General features: G+C 38.6%; 12 protein-coding genes across 12 annotated transcripts; 5 read left to right on the forward strand and 7 right to left on the reverse strand.

The window, feature by feature from the left end:
- Positions 1-144: 144 nt before the first annotated feature.
- AZF1 (Azf1p) lies at positions 145-2898 on the forward strand (the record flags this gene model as incomplete). The annotated part of the gene is made up of 1 exon (XM_056231290.1): positions 145-2898. The coding sequence occupies one exon, from the start codon at positions 145-147 to the stop codon at positions 2896-2898; it is 2754 nt and encodes a 917-aa protein (XP_056085124.1).
- Positions 2899-3652: 754 nt separating this feature from the next.
- Positions 3653-4537, forward strand: CIM1 (mitochondrial HMG-box protein CIM1; the record flags this gene model as incomplete). Its single annotated transcript, XM_056231291.1, has 1 exon — positions 3653-4537. One exon carries the CDS (start codon positions 3653-3655, stop codon positions 4535-4537), a length of 885 nt encoding a protein of 294 aa, XP_056085125.1.
- Positions 4538-4741: 204 nt separating this feature from the next.
- TRS33 (Trs33p) lies at positions 4742-5548 on the reverse strand (the record flags this gene model as incomplete). The annotated part of the gene is made up of 1 exon (XM_056231293.1): positions 4742-5548. One exon carries the CDS (start codon positions 5546-5548, stop codon positions 4742-4744), a length of 807 nt encoding a protein of 268 aa, XP_056085126.1.
- A 301-nt stretch (positions 5549-5849) lies between these two features.
- RPO31 (DNA-directed RNA polymerase III core subunit RPO31) lies at positions 5850-10232 on the reverse strand (the record flags this gene model as incomplete). Its single annotated transcript, XM_056231294.1, has 1 exon — positions 5850-10232. The coding sequence occupies one exon, from the start codon at positions 10230-10232 to the stop codon at positions 5850-5852; it is 4383 nt and encodes a 1460-aa protein (XP_056085127.1).
- Positions 10233-11100: 868 nt separating this feature from the next.
- Positions 11101-12405, forward strand: RPT5 (proteasome regulatory particle base subunit RPT5; the record flags this gene model as incomplete). The annotated part of the gene is made up of 1 exon (XM_056231295.1): positions 11101-12405. One exon carries the CDS (start codon positions 11101-11103, stop codon positions 12403-12405), a length of 1305 nt encoding a protein of 434 aa, XP_056085128.1.
- A 518-nt stretch (positions 12406-12923) lies between these two features.
- Positions 12924-14627, forward strand: RTC5 (Rtc5p; the record flags this gene model as incomplete). The annotated part of the gene is made up of 1 exon (XM_056231296.1): positions 12924-14627. The coding sequence occupies one exon, from the start codon at positions 12924-12926 to the stop codon at positions 14625-14627; it is 1704 nt and encodes a 567-aa protein (XP_056085129.1).
- Positions 14628-14852: 225 nt separating this feature from the next.
- On the reverse strand, positions 14853-16310 carry RIO1 (protein kinase RIO1; the record flags this gene model as incomplete). Its single annotated transcript, XM_056231297.1, has 1 exon — positions 14853-16310. The coding sequence occupies one exon, from the start codon at positions 16308-16310 to the stop codon at positions 14853-14855; it is 1458 nt and encodes a 485-aa protein (XP_056085130.1).
- An 865-nt stretch (positions 16311-17175) lies between these two features.
- Positions 17176-18114, forward strand: GCY1 (glycerol 2-dehydrogenase (NADP(+)) GCY1; the record flags this gene model as incomplete). The annotated part of the gene is made up of 1 exon (XM_056231298.1): positions 17176-18114. One exon carries the CDS (start codon positions 17176-17178, stop codon positions 18112-18114), a length of 939 nt encoding a protein of 312 aa, XP_056085131.1.
- Positions 18115-18364: 250 nt separating this feature from the next.
- On the reverse strand, positions 18365-18948 carry PFY1 (profilin; the record flags this gene model as incomplete). The annotated part of the gene is made up of 2 exons (XM_056231299.1): positions 18365-18732; positions 18936-18948. 2 exons carry the CDS (start codon positions 18946-18948, stop codon positions 18365-18367), a joined length of 381 nt encoding a protein of 126 aa, XP_056085132.1.
- Positions 18949-19257: 309 nt separating this feature from the next.
- On the reverse strand, positions 19258-20721 carry LEO1 (Paf1-complex subunit LEO1; the record flags this gene model as incomplete). Its single annotated transcript, XM_056231300.1, has 1 exon — positions 19258-20721. One exon carries the CDS (start codon positions 20719-20721, stop codon positions 19258-19260), a length of 1464 nt encoding a protein of 487 aa, XP_056085133.1.
- A 258-nt stretch (positions 20722-20979) lies between these two features.
- Positions 20980-24816, reverse strand: UBP2 (ubiquitin-specific protease UBP2; the record flags this gene model as incomplete). The annotated part of the gene is made up of 1 exon (XM_056231301.1): positions 20980-24816. One exon carries the CDS (start codon positions 24814-24816, stop codon positions 20980-20982), a length of 3837 nt encoding a protein of 1278 aa, XP_056085134.1.
- Positions 24817-25206: 390 nt separating this feature from the next.
- Positions 25207-25908, reverse strand: CAT5 (putative monooxygenase CAT5; the record flags this gene model as incomplete). The annotated part of the gene is made up of 1 exon (XM_056231302.1): positions 25207-25908. One exon carries the CDS (start codon positions 25906-25908, stop codon positions 25207-25209), a length of 702 nt encoding a protein of 233 aa, XP_056085135.1.
- Between the last annotated feature and the right edge of the window lie 4 nt (positions 25909-25912).

Raw genomic sequence — 25912 nt, forward strand, 5'->3', positions numbered from 1 at the left:
AGTAAGTGAAGCATATGCTAAAAGAGTCGTCCGAAAAGGAACTTTGTAGCACCGTAGATGGGTCCAAACAAGTATTACTTGAAAATAACACTAGTCATACAACGATAAACGTCTGACAGATCCGGATACTGAGAGTTACTAGCTATGTCTCCTCCAACTGCGCAGTTTTTGAACAGTTCGCAAGCAGGACAAAATCAAAGCCAAGAAGGCCAAGCATCAGGTCAAACAGAGGAGCAGAGCCAGGACCAGGGACAAGGTCCTACTACCATTCTGAATCAAAGTCAACAGCCACAATCACAGACACAACATCAACAACCAAGGAATGAATCGATTTCATATTATACGAATTTCAATCAGCCACGATATTCTACAGACGCGTCTATCAACTCGTTTTTAAACATATCCGATAACGTGCCAGCAGCAAGTGCAGGAGTGTCTAATACCGGTAATGCATTTTCTAATCTTCCACGGCTCTCTACTTCCAGTCAACATCAAGCACCAGACTTGTCGCAAATCGGACGCGGCTTTTCCATTGTAAACAACCTTTTCCCACAACAGCAACAACATCAACAATTTCAAAATCAACATCGGCAACAGCAACAGCAACAGCAACAGCATCAGCAGCAATCACAACAGCAGCCTCCATTCAAAACTCCTTCATTTTCTTCGGGATTACCGGGAAGTTCTTCTCAATACCAGTTTTTGCCAAGAAATGAGGTTTCTTCCCAACCACCTTCAAAGCGGAATTCTGTTTATCTTGGACCTAATGACGGAACAGATTTTGAATTTTTTAGCATGCAGCAATCACAGCAACCACAGTTTCAGCCTAGTAGCAGGAGAGAATCAAGTTCAATGAGACCACCGCTCTTAATACCCACCGCTAACGCTAAAAACCAATCTAATGGCGCCAATAATAACGGAAATATAAATGTAAATTCTGATTACGAATCATTTTTCAATGCCAATGCAGGTACCAATAGCAGTAATCAAAATCAAAATCCATATTTCTTAAGTTCCAGGAATAATTCTTTGAAGTTCAATCCAGAAGATTTCGATTTTCAGTTTAAAAGGCGGAATTCCTCTGTTAGAGGCACCTTAGATCATAGTAGTCAAAATTCTTTCATACCTGAGCCAAGATTAAACTCCCTTTCCATTAGTAGCAAAACCAATAATGACTCCACTGTCGATAATAGTAATATTAATGATAGCATTAACAACAGTAAAACTAACGAAAATGATAACGACGACGGTAATAACGGCAGCACCAATAATAATAATGATAACAATGATAATGATGACAGTAGTATTAACTCTACATCCAGTACTAATATCCCAAACCAAGATGGCCATAACCTTGTTTCTACCAGCATCACAAACAATAGTAGGAAGGATCTAAAGGAAATAGAACAAAGACTTCGAAAGCATTTGAATGATGAGGATGCTTACTCGAACACGATATCAAGACCCCTAGACAAAAATCCTGAAATTATTGAAGGTAATGAAAGACCGGACAAAGAAATAGATCAGCCTAGTTTGCAAGGGAACATAAGTAAGAAAAGGAAGAAAGATGACTCTGCTCTATACATTAAAAATGAGACCCCTCACTCTGGCTCATCAATAGTCAAAGACAACTCAGTTTCTGATGAAACTACTACAATGACCAATTTTTCTAATAAAGAACCTCCAATGGCAGACATGGCTTCAGTAAATGATGAGGCCACTAACCTGATAGGTGCGACAAAGGTTGATCAACTGATGTTAATCATTCAAGCAAGAAAAAAAGGTTTCACGGAAAAAGTAAACACTACTCAGGATGGTGATTTATTGTTCAACCAAACTATGGACATACTACCACCCAAAAATGAACTAGTAGGTGGGGTGGAAAAACCAAAGGGGACTCATAATACACGAACCGTTAAGAAACACGAGTGCCCGTATTGTCATCGACTTTTCTCGCAAGCAACTCATCTAGAGGTACATGTTCGTTCTCATATAGGGTACAAGCCATTTGTTTGTGATTACTGTGGCAAACGATTTACTCAGGGCGGAAACTTAAGGACCCATGAACGATTACATACTGGTGAGAAACCCTATTCATGTGATATTTGTGATAAGAAATTTTCAAGAAAAGGGAACTTAGCTGCCCACTTGGTTACTCATCAAAAACTAAAACCTTTTGTCTGCAAGTTAGAAAATTGTAACAAGACATTCACTCAATTAGGCAACATGAAAGCTCATCAGAACAGATTCCATAAGGAAACATTAAATGCTTTAACAGCTAAATTAGCCGATATGAACCCATCTGAAAATATTCCACCGGAAGAACGACAACTATTGGAATATTTTGCATCGATTTATAAGAATTCAAACAGAGGAATCAAGGGTAGGGGGAAAGGAGTAGGAACGAAAAAATCAACGATCTCCTCACCGGAAAACCATTCTACGAGCATTATTTTGAACCCTAATGCGAATACGAATAATAATATTGCTGCTAATGGTCCTGAAAATACCAGTAACCCTGAAGGAAACATCGACGGCAATACCAATAATAATTTGAACACACATGCTATGATATCACCGACTCAAAAAGATTTGGGAACATTGCAATCTCAATTTGTTCAAAACAACTTCAACAATTCTGTGAACACCTCAAATTCTTCTAATCAATCAATAATTAACTACAATTACACAACTTTACCCCATTCTCGATTAGTAAACAGTAGCTCTAATAATGCTGACACTAACAACAACAATTTCCCTAGTGCATCCGTAGGTGCTCCCGGTGTACTAATGGCATCAACCGCTAATAATGACTTCAATTTCAACTTGGATCAGTCTGGTGATAATGGGAGATCTCAACAAGAAGTTAGATTTAAGAACATTAATTACAAGAGCTAATAGAGCTCAATGACAATTGCATTTCAAGTCGCTCTGATTGGCTACCTGTTACGATGCTATTTTCAGATGGACATAATAGTCGAGAAAGAATTATTTCGCAAATCCAAATCCGAGGTTTATTACTTTTCTATCCTTTCTTTTTTTTTCACTTATTTGAAGAACTGCATGAATTTGTAGCTCTCACTTTTTTTTTGCAGTTATTTATCTTGTACCGCTTTTCTATTAACGTTACCTAAAGATTCACTTTCCATCGACGGTTTTTTTATTATATGTATATATAGATGTATATATAATGTGTAATATTCCAAGTATACTTACTTCAGGTTTATGTATCCAACTTATGTATTCTTTTTATGGTATTTTTTCTTCCAATTAACGATAATCATCACACCCAATGTATCACTTATTTATTAACTTTATATTGTTTTGTTTTTGTTTTTTCGCGTTTCGTGCTTTATTTTTACATATGAAATATCTGTAAAAATAATGATCAGGTAAGGTGGCCTTTACAGCTTATGAGCAGAAGGTTGTGTAACATATTGATTCATAATCTGTTCAAATCTTTGTTTCATCGTCACTGGACAGAGCGAGGTGTTCAAACGTTTCTCTCAAACTTCCAATATTTCACTAGCTTAATCATTTACAATATCCCCACGAGTGCCCCTTAAGCTCTTTATCACCTTTTGCTGAGTAGGTCATAAATACATCGAACCACGAAACCATATCAATTCTTAAAGTCTTAAAGAATACTCAAATGAAGGTCACATTATTATTAAAAGCACAGTTATCCCCTGTCAGCTACACAACTAAGAAATCTTTCCAAAGGCAACTTGATCATTTACCATCCACAGCCTTCCAATACTTTTTTCAACTTGAAGTCCAGAAATTGCATAACGTCTCGAAATACAAAGATATCATAAATTATGTAAGGGGTAACAGTAATTTCAAAAGGTTTACAAGAAACGAATGGGACAATATGTCGTTAACCAAAAAGAGGCTTTACTACGCATCTTTTTGCCAGTCCATGAACATTGACATATGGAATGTCAGTAAAGTTGAACTCGCCAAAAGATTAGAAATCCGCATACCAGCAATGAGTGAATATTTATTTTTCAGAAATAAGTTCAAGGTGAAGTTTGACTCCCATTGGAGTTCTCTAGAACGTAAAGATTACAGAAGTATCTCAAAGTCTTCTGTCACTAGGAAGAATGGAGCTACAGAAATATATTCAAAAAACCGTGCAATCGCATCCGTGAGCAAAATTAAACCTCGAAAACGATTAGTGGCAATGAAAAGAATTTCTCGTTTAGATAACTTGGCAAACGATCATCCCAATGAAGCTCAAGAACACCTTTATGACTATATGAAAAGGTTTCAACAAATGTGCAAAGAATGTCGGTATGCTTGGAACGAAAAGGTTGACTATGACCAAAAATTGGAAATAAGAGAAAAATTACAACTATGGAAGTCCAAATTTGAGGAGATGATGGATAACGAAATACAGATATTGCAAAAAAACATGGAAATTATGTCAAAATTCGGTCATGGAAGCGAAGCTTATCTTACAACGTCGGATGACAATACAAACACATCACCAAATAATATTCTTCCCATGGCATATCCACCAAAAAAGAAATGACGACAGACAGTTAGTGACATCTATAAGCGTCCAATTAAACACTTCACCGTCATAGAAACTTTATGCACTTTTGATCAAACCACTTTTTCGGTAAAATAGTATAGTTAGGGTACAGCTTTTGAAAACAATGTCTTTTGTTCATATATATATATATGTGTATACTACGTATATATTATGTTCATAAAACAGGAAATCGTCGAAGTTCTATTGCGGCATTGTCACTTGAACATGGAAACTAACTCCCTTGGGAAACGTTGTCTTAGGCCTGTCTGTAGGCCTGTCGATGAAAGACGCTAAGCAAATAACCTCCTCGGATGAATAGCCTAATGATGACAACACGCCTCTAATGATGCCCATAGGTATCTCTAAAAACGGCTCGATTATCTTCAATTCCTCGTCTTTAGCATCTTCATCCAAAGAAAACGATTGAATAGGTCGATAGTCATAGTCAAGTAGGTAAAAGGTTCCTCTATGATTTGTTTTCAAATTGTCAATCTGCTTACCAAATATCTGCTTCCAGACATCCCTACAAATGAACTTCATTATTAATAAAAGGTCCATTTCTTTGAATTTTAAATTGGGGTTGTTAGAGAATATTAGTAATTCTGAGAGCTTTGATCCAATTTGAAGCCCAATGTTCCTCAGTCTTGCCAAAACCCTTTCTTTTTCCTCTTCTTCTGCCTTACATAGTTCCTGTATCAAATGATGTGAACGCATGATATCTACCGTATGGTGCTCCTCTATTCTCAATTTCTTTATCATACTGCTGAGATTACCATTTTCTGAAGTTACATTGCTATCAGGACTCACGATATCGCCCGATAATTGCTTCTCGATTCCCATAGCCAAAGGAACCATTTCATTCAACAATATCTGGTAAGCCGACTGACTTACTTTGGGTAGCGAGTTCTCAAAAATTTGATACTGCTGCTGTGCCCTTTGCTGTTCCGTTAATGGACCCTGCGAAGCAGATTGAGGGCTTCCTGCATTGTTACTATGTGTCGATGACATATTTATCTATATTTCAACTTTACTGCTGCTCTACGTTGATCTCTTTTAAGTGCAGAGCCCTCGGTATAGGCTGGCAAGTAATAGACCAAAATTCGATGAATGACGTTTTCCTCCCAGGATGTTGACGCGAGTTCTTGAAAAAAGTGCTATTCTACAAAATGCAGAGTAAACTTTATGTCCAATAATTAAATTTTGCTTGTGATTGTTCAACATATGCTTTATATACATATATATTCAATACGTTGAATGACTGTGATGGAAAAATAATACAAATGCTATAAAAAAAGAGTGCGAGATTACATTAGTTGGCCTTTAAAGCCGCTTCGTTTGAAAGACTTTCGAATAGACAAGGCTTTGGTACCAAGTCCTTTTCAGATATATTAGTGCCTTTTACAACTTTGAATGAACCAGTACCGATTGACATTGTTTGGCCCAAAATGATACATTCAGAAACACCTTCAACGGCGTCCTTCTTCATATAAAAGGCCGCATCGAACAAATGGTCTGTTGTCTTTTCGAAAGAAGCTAGCTGTAAAACAGAGTCTCTCATTTTACTCAAACCAAACCTTGTAATACCTAGTACTTCACCTTTGTATGTCATCACGTCACCTAATAGTTGGATATGACGTGGATCGACACTCATACCGTGATTGCTCATAGTATAGTTAATTTCTCTAATGATACTATACCTTGCAGCTTCAATACCCAAAACGGAGAAAACTTCCAAAACATGATTAGTTGTAGTTTTAGAACCAATAACACCATCTGTACACATAACATCTCGCAGACCATAACCTTCAACCAGCAATTCTCTCTTGGCGTCATCACGAATATTAATAACCGCACGAGAAATATCAGGCAAACCCTTCACGACAACATCAGGTAGAGCACGACGTAATTGTTGCATCCTGTAAAAAACGTCATTCTCACTTGGTTCTTTCGCCGATGTGGATATAGACTTTGCCTTGTATCCTTCTGGGAATACGTTGATTGCGATTTGGTCTTTACCAATAATATTGACATCGGAAGCCTGTATTTTTAATTTAGAAGCCCTGGTTATGGCAATGGCGATGTCTTCTATGGTCAACTCCAATTGTAGTTTGTCGATGGTACTTAAATCGATACGCACCTGGATAAATGATAAGTTGTCTTTGTAAACGTCTTGGACATAGTAAGCTACGTCAGATAACAGTGTCTTTTCCACTCTACCCTTAACAACCCTAGCAGCTCTTTCATCATTATCATTAACTAGCACGGCATTAATAATAGGCGTAGAAATAGATTTAGAGGCATTAATAATTTCTTTGATACGTGGCACACCTAACGTAACATTCATGGAAGCCACACCAGCAAAATGAAAAGTTTTCAATGTCATTTGTGTACCTGGTTCACCAATAGATTGAGCACCAATGGCACCAATTGCAGTTCCTGGTTCAAGTCTTGCCTTACGGTATTTAAAAAGAGCAATCTCCAAAAACTTTCTCACTGATTTTTCACTAATTCTGTAAAGTTGGCTCACAGAGGTCCTGACATTATCAGGAACAGCCTCATCCAAATCAATACCTTCTAATTCTTTTTCTGGAGGTTCCAGCTGTTCGAACATTCCTCTGGATTTCCTCAAGTTAGCCAAAGCAGTGGCTTTCAAATTAATATATTCCCTTAATGAACGATAAAAATCTCTTTCGGCATCATACTGGTCTACATATTCGGCTCTGTCCTTGTCTTCCTCTTTAACTAAGCTTCCTCTATTATCGTATCTGACCAGCCTCTCTTCTAATGGTCTTAATATTTCGTTCGCAGTCTTCATGATAGCATATGGCAACAAACCTTCATCTTCGTTATTGAAAGTGATGTTGTATGCGTGGTCCCAACTTCTATTGAAATTAACTGGTTGTGCGTTACCTTCCATTTCTAATGGATCCAAACCATCACCACCATATGTGAATTGGACAATACCATTGGCAGAAGTTCTGACTGTATTGTCGTATTGACAAGACAGATCTTCCAAGGACTTCATTAATCTACGAGACATGTAACCAGTCTCTGCGGTTTTGACGGCTGTGTCGACCAAACCTTCACGACCGGAAATGGCATGGAACAGAAATTCTGGAGGGGATAAACCTGAAAAAAAAGAGTTTCTGACAAAACCTTTAGATTGCGGAGTTTTTGAATTCTTAGGAAAATGTGGTAAGGAACGATCCTGGAAACCATCGGGGACACGATTACCAGAAATAATTTGTTGACCGACGACAGCCACCATTTGAGAAACATTTAATGTGGAACCTTTAGAACCACAAGTAGCCATAATTAATGGCGCATTCCAATTATCCAGCTCATTAATACAAACATCACCGACTTCTTCTCTGACTTTAGACAAAAACCCACCAATCTTGGCTTCCAAAGTTTGTTCTTCATTACAACCAGGTTGTGTTTCTAATTCGCCTTTATTGAATAGCGTGATTAATTCGTCACACTTACGATATGCAATTTCAACAAGTTCTTCCTTCTTTTGCTTCAAATCATCAGCAGGTGTAACGTCATTAATACCAATAGAAAACCCTCTGTTGCCTAAGAACCTTGCACACAACTTTGCCATTCTATTCATAGCATTTGCGGCCTCTTGTGGACCGTAATCTCTCAATATTGTATAAAATACAGAATGCTTTTTACCGTCACCCAAAACTGATTTATCCATCACCCCACTTAAAATCTGTGAACCTCTGATGATTACAAACCCATCATTTTGGGACATTTCACTTGGTAGAGATTTTGATTTTGGAGGTACGAACACTTTGTTTTTTGCGTCCAAGTTAATTACGACTGGAGAATTATGATTTGGTTTTATTAAAAGTGAAAAAACTTGTTTACCAGTCCACAAATAATAAGGTTTCATGATAGCCGGAGGCGGGACGTCAAATTGTTCGATACCATCTGACATCATAGACAATAATTGGGTCAACGTGGCACGATCATAAAAGGAGTCTTTATGTGATATTAAATATGAACCGGTGATAAAATCTTGGGTAGCGGCAATGATGGGTTCCCCTGATTTGGGAGTTAACAGATTGTTTTTCACACCCATCAAATTAATGGCTTCTGCGCGAGCTTCTTCAGTTTGTGGAACGTGTAAATTCATTTCGTCACCGTCAAAATCCGCATTATAAGGTGTGCAGACACACTCGTTCAATCTAAAAGTTCTCCATGGACGAATCTTGGCATAATGTGATAAGATCGACAGCCTATGTAGGGATGGTTGACGATTGAATAAAACCACATCACCATCTTCTAAATGCCTTTCAACAACATCACCAATTTGTAAGTTTTTGGCCAGCTTCATACGATCACCGTACCTCAGATTTCTTCTTGCATCTTCATTTCTCTTCAGTAAATAATTAGCACCTGGATGAACGTTTGGCCCATTTACAATTAACTCTTGCAATTTCAGCCTATTATACCTGGTGACCTTTTCCGGGTATGTCAAGACCTTTGCTACACGATCTGGGACAGCAACCTCGTCAATGGATAAGTTTGGATCTGGGGAGATAACAGTTCTGCCGGAAAAATCGACACGCTTACCAGACAAATTACCTCTGAATCTACCTTGCTTACCTTTTAACCTTTGACAGAAGCCTCTAATTGGCTTCACTTTTCCACCACCATTGGATGAACCCGGTAGCATAGCAGGATTGACTGAGTCTGAATTGATGTACATTGCGACAGTTAACTGTAAATAATCCCAATGTTCCATCATGTTGTTAATGGAAATACCCTTGTCAAGGCCGGCTTTAATCAAAGACGAAGTCCAAACGATCTCTGTTAGCTTTACTGTCAAATCGTCTTCGTTAGATGCTGGAGAGTCTTGCATCATAACGGAAGGTCTGATACAAACTGGAGGTGCGGGCAAATATCTCCAAATGTAGGTCTCTGGTCTACCAGAGGGAATAGTGGCATCTATACCGAGCAGTTCACAATCTGCAGACTTGATCTGCTTGAAAAGATTCAAAGTTTTCAATGGATTCAAATCATCCATGCAACGTTTCACATAACGCTCTAATTCTGGATTATGAGTGAGGACTTCCTTCCATTCACCAACCCAGATATCTTTTTCTGGAGCAGATTTTTTACCTACCCAACGGAAAGTATCATGAATAATCTTTAATGCGGCTGAACCAGCACCAGCAGCAGCTTTTTTCACGACACCGTTAAGGGCACCGCAGTGTAAACATCTTCTCTGCTTCTTACATTGGTCTAGAATCTTTTTCAAAATACCCATACGCCTTAAATTATCCACGCCTGGACGACGTAATTCATGCAAAAAATGTCTTTTGTCTGTTTCTGATAACAATACTGCAGAACAATTCTTACAAATACCTTGCAGTATTTGAATAGTAGCCTTAAAGTACCCAATATGAAAAACAGGCAAAGCTAATTTTAAGTGACCAAAATGACCATGGCATGATGCCAGGTTGCCGTGACAGGTTGCACATTCGAGAGTGGAGGATGAGACACCCATCTTAGGGTCTAAAGCACCATTTGCCTTGGGAGCACGATCCTTCTCTAAATCGAAAAGGTCTCTTGTAGAGACTTCCACTTCCGATTGAGCGACGATATCGGCAGCGCTTAGGGCGCTAAACTCCAGCCCTTTGATTCTCTTCGGAGTTTCGCTGACGACAACTTCTTTCATCGAATTCTTCAAAATTATAGGATACGATTAAGGTTTCGGGAAAGCAGAGGGGAGTGAACAAAAAGAACAACTATGTAACCAACTAGTAGTAAGTTCAAAGGTCTAACGCAGATATAAAAAAAAAAAGGATTTTGTACGCTATCTGCAAATCAACAAATTTCTAGCCACAACAAATTAAGCACGATTCCCAAAGCAACGATAATGTCCGACTAATGTCAGCCAAGCAAAGCAAAGTCTTTTACAAGGTATAAAGGCAGGCCGTAGTGTTATTTTGATCTGGTGATGAGTTCTGTCAGAAGAGCTTGTGCAATAATTTTGCAAAAAAATCGCTAATTTCGTGTGACACGATACGAATCCGTCACGAGTGACAGCTGTAAGCATTTCATACCAATCATATGCATATAAGTAGCATCTGATTTAGCGGGTTGGCTTCTGTTGTACGTTAGATTCCCTTCAGGAGGCTCATAATATCCAAGTCGCCTCGCATCCGACAGGTGAAACGAGAAATATCTTCGGTGCGACGCAAGGTTAAACGATGCCACGTCAACAAGCGGATTGGTACCTTGTAATCTCCTTGACGCATGGTAAGTTTCCATTGTGAGAACATATGTAAGCAAGTTACACACTACAAGACTTTGGGTCACCAACTTCGTAAACTACAGTGGCCAGTGGCCATAAAACTAAAATGTTCCTCATTACCCGGCTTGAATATGGTGGCAAAAATCCATCTTTTACTAAAAGGGACCCAATTTAAGAACTCTTGAGTAAAATGGAGCCGTTGAGAGGTTGGTTGAAAAGTGCGTGTGTGTAACTTATTTGTGCATTGGAGAGGTGAGAACGAATTGGCAGGTTTAGATTTCAGTTTAAGATGGCCACTTTAGAAGAATTGGACGCTCAGACTTTACCGGGAGATGATGAATTAGATCAAGAGATCTTGAATCTTTCCACGCAGGAACTTCAAACTAGAGCTAAGCTCCTGGACAATGAGATTCGTATCTTTCGATCTGAACTGCAAAGATTGTCTCATGAAAATAACGTAATGCTCGAGAAGATTAAGGATAATAAGGAAAAAATTAAGAATAACAGACAGTTGCCTTACTTGGTGGCTAACGTCGTCGAGGTCATGGACATGAATGAAATCGAAGATAAGGAAAATAGCGAATCTGCCACCCAAGGTGGCAACGTCAATTTAGACAACACCGCCGTTGGCAAGGCTGCCGTGGTCAAGACGTCTTCTAGACAGACCGTTTTCTTGCCCATGGTTGGGCTGGTGGACCCGGACAAACTTAAACCAAATGATTTGGTGGGCGTGAATAAGGACTCGTATTTGATTTTGGACACCTTACCTTCTGAGTTTGATTCTCGTGTAAAGGCTATGGAGGTGGACGAGAAACCTACGGAAACATACTCAGATGTGGGTGGGTTGGATAAACAGATAGAAGAACTAGTGGAGGCCATTGTGTTACCTATGAAGCGTGCAGATAAATTCAAAGACATGGGTATTAGAGCACCAAAAGGTGCCCTAATGTATGGGCCTCCGGGTACAGGTAAAACTTTATTAGCGCGTGCGTGTGCTGCTCAAACTAACGCTACCTTTTTAAAATTGGCAGCTCCTCAATTGGTCCAAATGTACATCGGCGAAGGTGCCAAGCTGGTCCGTGATGCATTCGCGTTAGCCAAGGAAAAGGCTCCAACCATTATTTTCATTGATGAGCTGGATGCTATTGGTACTAAAAGATTTGATTCGGAAAAATCAGGTGATAGAGAAGTGCAAAGAACCATGTTGGAACTATTGAATCAATTGGACGGTTTTAGCTCTGATGATCGTGTTAAGGTCTTGGCAGCCACCAATAGAGTCGATGTCTTAGATCCTGCTCTGCTTAGATCAGGTAGACTAGATCGAAAAATCGAATTTCCACTGCCTTCAGAAGACTCAAGAGCCCAAATTTTACAAATTCATTCCAGGAAAATGACCACTGCTGACGACATTAACTGGCAAGAACTAGCCAGATCTACTGATGAGTTCAATGGTGCACAGTTAAAGGCGGTAACTGTGGAAGCCGGTATGATTGCCCTAAGAAACGGACAATCTTCTGTCAAGCATGAAGATTTTGTTGAAGGTATAAGCGAAGTTCAAGCAAGAAAATCAAAATCGGTCTCCTTTTATGCATAAGAATGTTAGTTCGGTTTATCATGCTGCCATACGCATATCTACATATTTAAAGCAATCATTTTATTTAGAGTCCCGTAATCTTGTTGTTACTGATACTGTATATGGCTAATTGTATATTACTTTTTATTTGATGTAGCAGAAGGATGAATCGACAGGAATATATTCGTTAGGATTTCTTTTTCATTATAATTTTACCTTTTGTTAAGAAATGCAATTTTCAAGGATGTTTTTTGGAGAAAGAGAAATGTATGAAAAGGAAAACCCCCATTATTGTCAGAATGAACTTTGATCAATTAACACCACATAGAAGTTCATTTTCACAGAGCATATAAGCATATGATTCAGTAAGAGGAGTAATAGCTCAAGAAAAGAGGATTGTTGGTACAAATAAGACATCAGTACCATTAGGCTTTTCACAAAAAATCATTGGTTCTTCCCATCAGAGCATCTGATATTTATTAGACCTGTTAGCCGCGGGGATACTTTCAATAACAAGACCAGGTATCATTTGTAATAATATGGGACAATCTTCCTCAGTTAGTTCCAGGAATGAAGAAGGTTCCTCTAGTTCAAAAAAATTCACAAATAACAGGGATGTTTTATCATACTTCAACAATAAAGCTCAGCAACAAGTCACTATACCAGAATTGGTTAGCTTTAAGGGGAACTTGCAAATTGAAAATCTGAATACTCCAATTTCCCACAAACCCTTATTTAATGTACTTCATTTTCCACCAAATCATACTATAGTCGTGGGAATAGTGACCAACATGCTAAGGGTGTTGAGCAATTTCCCTCTAATAAACTCATCTTATGAACCGATTACAGGATTCGGGCTATTAAAGTGTATTTTATTGCTAAACAGAACACGATGTGAAAAATTTTTAAAAATCAAATCATATGATCAATTAAAACTACTGTTTATCTCCTTATCACTTCAGAAAACTGATAAAGAGGAACTGTCCGAGGAAAATGAAGAGAATATTAACAGGGAGAGACACGTAAAACAAATCATAACAGACTTTGATGATGTTGACACCGAAATGTTGTGTCTTCCCGCAGACTTTATGCTTCAGTTCCTCAGTTGGCTTTTAATTCTGAGTGTTAAATTCCCTACCACCAATTCCAAGACAGATAATGATAAAACCTATGAACAATGGGATACTTTCAAAATCTCAGCCATGAACCTCCTTAGAACCATGAATCCAGATGTGGTAAGCAACGTAGAATCACATTTCATAACATTTGAACAGTTTTCGACTGCAATAAGAACTGTAATGCCCAACTTGTTTAAACCGTTGGAAAATTTAATGGAACACTTTTTTTATCTGGATAACGATTTAGTTAGTCGCGATGCCAACTTATCAAGTATCCAGGACTCCAGAATAATGACCCCAGCGCTATTAGCACAATTATCTACAGGACTACCAAAGGAATTATTCATTCAGAAGTTACAAAGTCTATATATTGGTAGGAAAAGTGGTTTTTCAATGAGGTCGTTGCAGGCGAAGGTTTTCAAATGGATGGCTCCTTCAATCTTGGTCGTAAGTGGGATGAGGATTACAAATTCAGATGAATATGCCGCTGAGAAGAATCCAAGGTATCGGCATTTCCTTGACGAATTTCCTAAGCTGAAAGATTCAGATCAAAAAATGGATGCGTCTCACTTGAGCAAAAAGAAAACTACGTTTGCTGTATACATAGACGATCCATGGAAAGTAACGAACAAAGACTACTTTGGCGACCTGAACACAAGAATCATACAAATATCGCCAAGGCAAGATATCTATAAAGTCAATCAAAAGGGTACAATATATTTCAATACAATTGGTGGTGGAATTGGAATTGGAGATAAGCAACCATTCATCAAAGCCGCATCTAAGAGATACATACCGGGAAATGTGTCATTAACCTTTGACAGTACTTTAGAATTTGCGGTGTTTAGGCACACGGGCTACGGAGGATTATTGGACCCTGGACTTTTATCAATGGAAAGAAAGGAGGAAAACTCCTTTTTTGAGCTGCATTTTTTGATTCAAGATGTCGAAGTTTGGGGTTGTGGCGGTGAAAAGGAACTAGAAGAGCAGATCAAACAAATGGCATGGGAAGAGGCGGAATCTAAGAGAAGACAACAGATTAATTTTAGAAGCTTAGGAGAAGACCGTGCCTTGTTGGAAATGGCAGGTATAATTGGCCAACACCAGGGTGGTGGTTCAATGTGATGCTTGTTTACATTCAGTCAGCTAGTGAGCTTGACTGGAAAGATAAAAGTCACTATACAAAGCTGTAACTTTATCAGTATTTAGTACACCTTTATGAAATGAAAACTATCCTTTATATATTGCTCTACAATTTTCACTTTTTAAACTTTTTTTGTTAAATCATCATTTACCTGTTTCCTTTCAGTCACCTTCAGGCCTATATTTCCTCATATATTTTAAAAAGTATTATTTCTTGGATTTCGTCTTCTTGACCAACTTTTTCTTAATATGTTTCTTGACCTTCGTTTTCCTCTTTTCCCTTTTTGCGTCTTTAGCTTCCTGCTTACGCAACTTTTTGATATCTTTGTCCTCATATTTCTTTCCCTTCAAGATTTTCGGTTCATCATCCTCATAATACTCTCGATCATCGCTCTCCTCGTCTTCTTCGCCTCCACTTGAATTATCACCCTCTTCATCTGAAGACTCTTCCAAATCTGAACTACTTTCATGGTCAGCGTTATCAAATTCAAATTGTTCAGAAGCAGCAAAATTGCGTTCATTATCATGGGCGATCAAGCTTTTCAACAAGTCAAATTTACCGTCTGTATATCTATCAAAATCTCTTTCCTCTAATCCGCCCAATGATCTAACCAAGTGTAGTGATCTAAATATCTCATCTTCCGCTTCATCTTGTTCGGTAGATTTTATGGGTAAATTCTTAGCAATGTAGCCAACCAAATCTATAACATTATGATAATCACCTTTGAATTTTTCCAAGGATTCTGATATGACAAACTGGAAAATAACTCTTTCAGGAAAAATACTAACACCCATTTTCTCAAAATAAAGATTAACGTTTTTGATATCCATCCTCAAAAAATCTAAACTCATTGGATGCTCAGGTTCAACACTTTGAGAAACATCTATCATGTAAAGTTTATCATTATGGATGATGGTGTTATATTCGGACAAATCAGCATGTACCAGACGACAGACTTGGTATAACAGCCTCATATATGCTACCATAGTGTGATAATAGTGAAAAATCTCTTCACGATCTCTGTACGGATAATCTCTCAATTTAGGTGAAGCAAATCCATTACCTCTGCTTAAAAATTCCATAACCAAGACATTGTTCTTAACTTCTACCGGTCTAGGTGCTGGGATTACGCCACTTTGATGGATTCTCTTCAAATTTCTAAATTCCTTCTCGGCCCAAATTTTGATCATCTTCCTTGGATTATGTTGGGACCTAGAATTTCTGAATCTAAATTCACCATCAACATATCTCTCACGATCTTTAAAAACCAAAATAGACGTCTTATAAATTTTAATGGCATATTCTTTACGAAGCCCGTCTGTTTCTAAAACTTCGTATTGACCTGTTTCTTCATCTATCACGGGCGCCTTACCAGTTCCTGCGAAAGCGTGATAAACGTTAGCTTCCTTCCCGGTGCTCAAGCAACCGTTCAGATCCGCAATAACCCCTCTATTGACCATTGATTTCAGAAACCTCATAGTTCTAGGGTCCAGAACGTTTTCTACAGTGGCCCTATTGGCTTTATCCTTCGATGTTTTAGCCTTACTAAACGATAGTTCATCGGTTTTTATTTTATGACTATACTTCTCTAACAGCTGGTTATTAATGTGGTCAGAAGCTCTCTGCGACACCGTCAATCTGTCAAACCTATCTTCCAACGACATAACTTAAAGAGCGAGCGTTCAAATCTATAAATCTGTTTCCAGCCTTCTTTTTCTATTTCGTTCAACGTATCTCATCTCATCTCAATTTCCGTTTTCACTATAAAATTTTCAAGATTTCGTCGGGCGCTAACGATCTCCGGAATATAAATTATAAATAATGTGAAAGTGTTCCAGTAAACAAAGGATATACAAAGCTACTTATCCAGAAACTTTGTTCGAAACAGCAGAAGAGCTGCATTACAAATAATTTGGCGTTAATGAAACAGCTAAGTATAGCTTGTTCTTCTTTTAATATTCGGCCCCGTTGTTCCTTTTTTCTCCTCCACTTACATTAATTGAAGCCACCAGGAGTATTCTTCGAAACCTGATGTGTGTGGAATACACGATAAGTTGATAATGCAACCTATTTGAATTGCTCGAAACTTTGCTGATTCTTGTTTTGTCCCACAGGAAGGTATAAAGCACGCAAGGCTTATAGGTTATAACACCGACAAGAAATCGGCATAGAGCGTTCCGGGAAAGACCAAGGATTGCCAAGGGCGGTCTTTTTTTTTATCTTTCAATGTCTTGGCAAGTTTGTTTCGTTATGTCTAGAAGGGGTAAAGCCAACCAACCCAACACATGCACTGCAACGGCGACTTAGTAATATGCTCAGGGACACGATTTCCGCTCTCCTTGACTCTCTCTCCATTAGTAACCGAACCTCTAGGGAAAAAACTCTTCGACAGTAGGGATATCCTTTTGCTGGTCGTATAAAACTGGGAGCTTTTAAGCACGCGTATGCCTCTTCTTTTCGGTGACATAGAAAATTCATCTTGGCTAGCCAAAATCAATATAAACTCATTGCAATACTCGAACGATAGAAATGCCTGCAACTCTACAAGACTCTACAAGAACCCTATCTTTGAATACCGGTGCTCAAATTCCTCAAGTAGGCTTAGGAACGTGGCAATCAAAGGACAACGATGCTTACAAGTCGGTTTTGGCAGCTTTGAAAGACGGCTATAGGCACATCGATACCGCTGCTATTTACCGTAACGAAGATCAAGTCGGCCAAGCAATAAGGGATTCAGGCGTCCCTCGAGAAAAAATATTTGTTACCACAAAGTTATGGTGTACGCAACACCACGAACCTGCGAAGGCCCTGGATCAATCCCTGAGAAGATTAGGATTGGATTACGTGGACTTGTATTTGATGCATTGGCCAGTCCGTTTGGACCCAGATTATATCAAAGATGGAAACATCTTGAGCGTGCCAACAAAGCAAGACGGTTCTCGTGCAGTAGATATCACCAACTGGAATTTCATCAAGACCTGGGAATTAATGCAAGAATTACCAAAAACCGGTAAAGCCAAGGCGGTTGGTGTGTCCAACTTTTCTATAAACAACTTGAAAGATTTGCTAGCATCGAAGGGTAACAAGCTTACGCCAGCTGCTAATCAAGTGGAAATACACCCATTGCTACCTCAAAATGAACTGATCGACTTTTGCAGAGGTAAAGGAATCATGATTGAAGGTTATTCCCCATTGGGTAGCACCGATGCCCCACTATTGAAAGAACCAGTGATCCTGGAAATTGCCAAGAAAAACAACGTCCAACCTGCCCACGTTGTCATTAGCTGGCATGCTCAAAGGGGCTATGTTGTTTTGCCCAAATCTGTCAATCCTGATAGAGTCAAAGCGAACAGGAAAATATTCACCCTATCCGACGAGGACTTCGAGGCTATTAACGGTATATCAAAGGCAAAAGGGGAGAAAAGAGTTGTTCATCCAAACTGGTCTCCTTTCGAAGCATTCAAATGAATACGCTGATGAGTTTCTAAAAAGGTACATGATGCTTGGATAAATCGAAAAAAAAAAAAATCCAATGTTTGATATTCTTTTCAAGACTATTTCGTAAATATGATAAATACCAGGGTATGATTATATATGAAAATTGCGCTTTTTTACATAGTAAGTAGAATCAATCAATAATATGTCTGCAAAAATGGGAAGAGATCCCGGAAATGCCAGAAGAAGTGACTATTAAGCTAAAAGACTGTACCTCAATGAATCAGTACTGAACGCCAATCAAGTAATCAGCCAACTGTTCGACGATCTTAGTAGCTTCACCGGCTTGTACAGTTGGTGGGTAATGAGAAATAATAACGGTTTGCTTGGTTCTCACACAAATAACACCTTCAGCATCATGTCTACCATAGATGCTTCTATCATCAGCTCTCAACAACATGAACTTTTGGCCTTGAATGTGCAAACCATTGCTTTGTAGACCAGCTGGGTTGTCAAAGCCTTGAACAACTTCACTGATTTCGTTTGGTTGTAAAGACAAGCCACCGGAAGTAGCCCAAATAGCGTCACCTGCTCTAGAGTAAATGACAGCCTTATCGACTTTACCGGTTCCTATCAAGTTATCAGTGTATGCTATTTAAAAAAGAAAAAAAAAGCCTAAAGGAAATCTCATGCCGGAAATTTCGTACTTTTTTTTTTTCGTTTTGGTTAGTAATTCACTCTGGGAGGATAACTTTCGAAAGTATGCACGTCAAACAAAAATTGGGCACTACTACTCAGTTTGATCCCCAACATTCTCCTAGTTTGACCAAGTCTCAATTGTCTCTCTCACATACCTTGCCAAGACATAGTTTGCAATCGTACTTGTGTTTTTAATCTACGTGATCTATCTTGAACTAAACTTATGAGGATCACGCAATTGTTTTAAGAAAGAATGGGAAAAGGGTCAATTTTGAGCCTTAAAAAAAAAAATGGTATATATATATATGTGAAGGCGGGTAATGATGTTCGTACAAAGACATCTTCTACCCATGGCATCGTCATTACAAGCCATAGCGGACTTCCAATATTACCGTAGCTTCCTGTTAAAAAGCGTTACAGTATGCCGTCTGATTCTTTGTAATTTTAAATATCGTATACACAAAACAGCTCGCTTCTCTACTCCTCGTCTTCATCATCTTCAATTACGGCAACCCTTCTCCTTTTCGTCTCGTTACTATCATCATCTTTTTCCTCTTCTTTATACATTGCTGCACCTTCTCTTTTCAAGTTTCTTAAGCGTGCTGCGTTCTCTTGGTCGGCTTCTTCCTCCTCTTCCTCTTCCTCCTCTTCCTCTTCATCATCACCGTCATCAAATCCAGCCTCCTCTTCTTCATCATCGTCGACTAAGAAATCATCTTCTTCGTACTCATTCCTTCTGGAGATTCCATAAGAAGTAGGAGAACTTTGTTTTCTAAATCCGGTTTCGAATGCGGCATCGGGAGATTCTTGTTTCTCTCTTTCCTTGAGCTGTCTTCTCCTTCTATCTCTTAGAACTTGACTTTGTTTCTTTTCCAATTCTTTCTTCTCTACTTCAGGATCCATATTAACAATGTATGTACCAGGGCCTTTGTTTTGCCTTTGGTTCCTTCTTATAACGGCTTTACTTAGTTTTTGATGTATTTTGGAATTAGTAGAAGTTGGAATGAACATCAATGTCTTTTTGATCTCGCCCCCTTCGTAGCATTGGATCAACTCTTGTTGATCATGCGATACCGTCAAAAAGGTGTTGCTTGTATCATTGACCAATATATCTGTACACTCTTCTCCAACTTTTAGAGAATATGAGCCATCTGACCACTGCACAATTTGTGTATTTGATTCTTTGAAGACATGTTGGTCCTTGTCACGAGAATATCTCCACCTAACGGTATTCTCATCGATCAGACGGTCATCTAATTGGTCCTCCTTAGAGGTCGAATTTATGGCTCTTTCGTTAACTTTGGCCTCAAAACTTGGAGGGTCGAATGGAACCGCATCAATCGTCAGAAAATTAGGAATTCTGGCGTAAAAGATCTCATTATGAGACGCTGTCTCATTAACGTTAGCTTTATTTGGTATAATATGCCTGACAATCTCTATATTCTCCTCCTTGAAAGTATGAGCGGCCTCATCTTGATCAGAATAGTCATTAGCATCCTCACCATAAAATTTTCGTGTATACATGGCTTGCTCCTCTGCTTCGTCATCATCCAATCCAAGACTTTCCCTATGACGACTCCTATGGTCGACGCCCTCGTCGTCACTATCTTCACTATTAATACTATTTTCTGGTTTCGTTCCTTCGTCGTCGTCGTCGTCGTCATCATCTCCAAATAAATCGTCTAATTCTGCATCTTCTTCTTCTTTAGTATCATCTCGTTTATTGACTTTTTCATCGTTAACATCTTTTTCATTGACTTCACCATCGTAATTATCTTGTTCATTGACTTCATCATCGTTATTATCTTGCTCGCTGACTTCATAGTCGTTATCATCTTGCGTGACATCTGTTTTGTCGATGCTTCCATTATTGGGAGTTCCATCTAGATCGTCGACCGCTTCCCCATTTTGCGTTTCACCCATTGGGGTTTCAGATGACATATTTATTATGATGCTGTTCACCTATTCGGGCCTATCTTGACTGAATCCGCTTAAATTACGCAAGCTTTCCCTTCGACGGTTTACTTTACATTTTGCCTTTTCCAATGTACTTTCTCTCTCTTTTTCTCTGTTTTTCTCTGTTTTTCTAATGTAGAAGATAGTCACCCATAACGATTGAATACGGAGAACCTTTACATACTTCTGATACTTATGACTTTGAGTCGCGTTTTTTACTCTACTATAGATAATCTCTATACACTATTCCAAGATTCTTTTCAAGGGCTCAATATCAGACTCTTGTCCTTGTTTGACATAAACCAAGAAATACGGAGTTGCTGTATTGCCCTCGTTGAAATTGAAGACCTCCTCCTCCTGTACTTCACTAATGGTTTCGTCATTATATTTTCTCCAAACACCACCGTAGTTTCTGTCTTTAATATAAATCCAGTAGTGGCCATAACTGGCCTCGCCTCGATGAATAAAAACCGAAAATAGTGAGTATCCATATTCTTCAAAATCATCAAATTGATGGCTTATTTTATCCTCCAAACTGTTGATGTCATTGTATAAACTCATCAATTCATTATCAATATCGATAATATTACTTTTCAATATTCTTATCACGTCTTTGTTATCCTCAGAATTCGAAGCTTCAGTCACTACAATATTTGATTCTAATAGTTTGATACTTTCCAAAAAGGCATCCTTTCTCGTGAGTCCTGATTCATCGCGATCTAATAGTTCCCTTTGTCTATTTTTCATTACTTTCAAGTTTTGTTTCATTTGTTCCGTTTCCTCTTTTTTAGCCAGCAGTAAAGGGTTTTCTGTATCGGAATATCTGTCCATGTAAATAACTTCCTTGAATGGTAAGGGTTCGATGGATTTAAATGGCATGAACCTTTCACGATCATAATAAACTCTTTGAATTTGAACTTGCAAAATAGTAGGAAATGTCGTTACAGCAACCGTACGTTTAACATCACCATATTCTTCCATTGTCAGGTATTCATCTTTGAAATAAGAATCAAACGCATCATAAATATCTTTAGGATGGTCACCTATATTTACCAGTAACGAAAGAAATCTTTCAACCTTTGTACGAACTTTATCTGTTGCCGACAAAGGAACAATACTTTGTTTGGTAGTACCATAAAACAGCTGCTTGATTAAGTCGTATTGCTCGTTATCCTCATCATACCTAATGGGTTCGGAACCGCTTTCTATTTGAAATAGGACGTTTCCTATACATTCAGTAACATCTTGTTGTCTACCCATTTCCAGGGCATTTTCTAACTGGTCTGAACCAATTTTCGCAACACGCGTAGGTGAAGCTAAATCGGTGATATTCTCGCCCACAGTTATTTCAATATCATTTGCTTCATTCGCTTCGTTCGCTTTAACATTTTCGATGTCTTTATCAACATCACTGTTGGTCTTGTCCTCCATTTCTAAATCAATTAAACTTGGATCCTTTTCTTCTGAAGTGGTGGCCGCCTCTTGAGTTACTTCTCCTTTTGAATCGGCAGAGATTGCGGCGCCATTACTGCCGACTTTATTACCTTCCACTTCAAACTCCACTTCGACATTACTTGGGGCAAATGCTAAGTATGCCAATTCTTTTGAGGGAGTTACACATCTTTCTCTTGAATGTACCATTGCATAGAAAAGATTGCGAAGTTGATATATAAATTGGATAGATCTTTCCACTTCACCTCTACTGATTTCCCTTCCACCAATTCTTCGAACATGCCCACTATTAGAGAGATGGTCATTGAAGTTGTCTAAAGTTTTTTGATATTCCAATATATATCTTCTTAGTGGCGCAATGGAGAAGTAATATTGTAGCAAAGAATTTAAATAGCAGGTGTTCCCGATATTATTAATGCCCGTTGGCCAATTTTCTGGCGGCAACGAATTGGGATCTATCGTACCTGTTAGTAAGAAATTAGTGATTAAATTTGAATTTCTCTCTATACTAATTCTAGTCAACGCTGCCCTTAAGATAAGAAATTGATCGGGTTCAAAGACACTTTCATCATACCACTTTTGTTTGAAAATTTTCAAAACGGTTTCGTCGGAAGCATTTTCATTGACCTGAAGAAGTTTCAGTGCCTCTTGATAATGGAGTTTCTCTGGGCCATAATATTTTAAAAATTGTGGGCATTCATCCGTTAAGAAATTAAATAAGTCAAGACTCCTCTTACTAATGGCGATGGTATAAAGCGCTCTATCACAATCCAACTTCAATCCGGGAGAATCATTAATCTTGATTGAATATGCAGTTTTTATAATATCTTCATCTACTGATTCATCAATGGACAATGTGTCATATGCCTGTGATAAAGCCCTATATGGCTCATGGTCGACATAAAACTTCAATTTGTCCGACTTGGTATATTTGGCCAACAATCTGAGGGCATTCTTGAAATTCGTTAAGTGATTGGAGGTTACTTTGCTTTTATTTGAAGTTTCGAATTTGTAAATAGACAGCAAAGTCGCTTCGTTTAACTCAGCAATATTGAACTCCTTTGGGTCAATTTTAAAAGTTACCAAGGCGTTTTCTAAAGCTTCTTGGCCTATAATATTCTGCTTCCCACAATAAGCAATCAATTGGTACGCACCCTTTCTATTTGCAATATAGGTCAGTGCATCGAAATACAATCCAATATTATCAGGATCCAAAGATGACAAAGCTTCGTAGTTTCTGATTATATCCCTATCAGTATAATAATGTGAAACGGAAAGGTTGATGAAATGTTGTTCTGCGTCCAGGGGAGAATGTGCCTGTTCATTAGAATTCAACAGAATTCTTGCTCTTGATTCTCCTAATAAATGGAACCATGGCGATGTCGAAAAAGAAGTTTGTAAAGAAGATAGTCCCTTAACACTCTTTGTGTTTTTCAAAGAAGAATTAGGCGTCAATAACGAAGCTGACAATTGACCCCAAAATATTAGTTGAAGACACTTTTTAACAAATGATTCTCTGATTTTTCTTTTGTTCCAATCACCTACATATCCCACCATATCGGGAGGAACATATTCAGTAAATGGATCATTCGTTTCCTCATCGATTTCTGAGCTTGCCTGAAATCCATATTTGGACGTCAACCATTCAGCATTTAGGTGAGTGTTCAGAACTAAATTTCCTGAATCAATTGTCTTTATAGGTTCTTCTTTGCTTTTCCTCGTTAGCGGACCTTTGAAAATTTTGAAAAGTGTGTAGAAACAATCAGGCTGGGATGGTGCTTCCTTTTTATTTAGCGATTCATTTTTTAAGCATAAATCATTGTATCTTTTCTTAATGGCATCGGTAGTAAAGCTTTCATGCTCTTCGGGTGAATTAAACTCGGGTTGAAAAATTTCAATCAAGATCAATTTGTTCGTATCATCAGAAACATAAATACCATAATCCATTAGCTTTGGGTCGGAAGAATCAAAGGTTGAAAGGTCTACTCGATCGTATTCGTGTAAATGATCCAATGAATGGAACTGAGTAACGCCTACATGCTTCTTCAACCGTTCCAGTTCTTGACGGATCTTAACAGTGACTTTCAGATGGTAAATAGGAATTCTAACAATATCATCAAAACTTGAAATTTGCTGCTCTGATAATGACGGATTCAAGATAACAGCCTGGAAGACATATATCTTGTTATATCTGGGACATGAAATGGAATCGTATTCGGTCTTGGTCTGAATGGTCACTTGATCGGTTAATGAACCCAATGCATTTGGGCGAATACTGCTTCTGAAACTCGAGTAAGAAAGCATAGACTCCCTTAAAATACCGGACGTTTGCAAACCCTTTTCTATTACATTTGGATCTGTAGAATTGAGGAAAATAGTGTCACAAAGTACGTCGTCCAAAAGTCTGTCAGAAGTCTTCAATGGTAGACTGGTGGCAATATCTGGATACAGTAAATGCTTCCCGTCGTCAACAGCAACCGGAGCTGACTGCAGACTTGCCCTTGTTCCATATAATGGAGAATCGTCTATAAAAGTGTCGTCGTTAGGGGTATTGTTTTTTTCCTGATTGGATAATTGACTTTGATGGCCTTCAATTGCAGTTTGAAGCTCATTATCTTCGTATGGCATTTCCTCACACCTTTTTTTCGACCCTGATAAAAGCTCTTTTCCAGTGAACTACCCTATAATCAATAGTGGTCTCTCAGTTGTACACAATATTCCCCACCGGCAAGTCGCTTGACCTGTCAAAATGTAGATACAAAAGTTACTTTAGTTGGCTGTTATTTTTACTTTAGAGATCCAATTTGTACTCACCCTTATACATATGAACCCATACCCCATTCTACACATTCATAAACAACGCCATTATTTTGTCATTTTGGTCATATTGGCGTTAAATGTGTATGGATACTACATAACTTTATACATGATAGCTTGGTTAGAACAACCCAAACCGTAGCTCCTTCCTGATCATTTTTTTGTGCACAACGCAACTTATCTACGCTGATTTTCCAGCACTTAAATTCTCTCGGCACTCCAGATGGCAACTCTACAAACCGTCTTGATACCCTCAGTGATCACTGTATATGGAACTGCCATGTAGGAATCGTGCTTGATAGCAGTGTCCAAATGTTCTAGCTCATCATCTCTGAAATTCCTGATGGTAGATGTTAAGGATTTGATCTCCTCACTAGGGCCTCTCGTGCCATCGGTTCTTTTCAAATCGAACTGGTTGGCAAGGTTTCGCAATTGGCCATTGTAATGACGCCCAATGACCGTTTCGACAGCTTCAGTACAAGCCATGGCGGCTTCTGGAGAAATCAATGCGGTACCAGCCCCCATTGCAAAGGCTCCGACTTTCCATAATGGCGTCAGTAAGGAGGGCCTCACTCTCCTTTTCAACTGTAAGTTGTTGAAGGTGTTATGATGATGTACCTCTTGATCCCACATGTGCTTTAGCACAGGTTTCAAATGAGGGTACCTATGAGCCAACACGAAGTACTGGCCAGCGTAGATATAGTCTGCACCCAATTCACCAGCCTGATCTACACGAATGACGCGATCCAAGAACGCAGTTTGGGCATCCGATAAATTTTCACACCTGGGAACATGCTCTGGTTTTTCGGTCTTCTTTGCTGGCGTGTGTTCTGTTATCCTTAAGGATGATAGAACAGAAAACGCTCTGCCGACTGGCTTGAAAACTGAAACGCGAGACAACATGGGT

This window comes from Saccharomyces kudriavzevii (genome assembly GCF_947243775.1).
Source record: "Saccharomyces kudriavzevii IFO 1802 strain IFO1802 genome assembly, chromosome: 15".
Lineage (NCBI taxonomy): Eukaryota > Fungi > Ascomycota > Saccharomycetes > Saccharomycetales > Saccharomycetaceae > Saccharomyces > Saccharomyces kudriavzevii.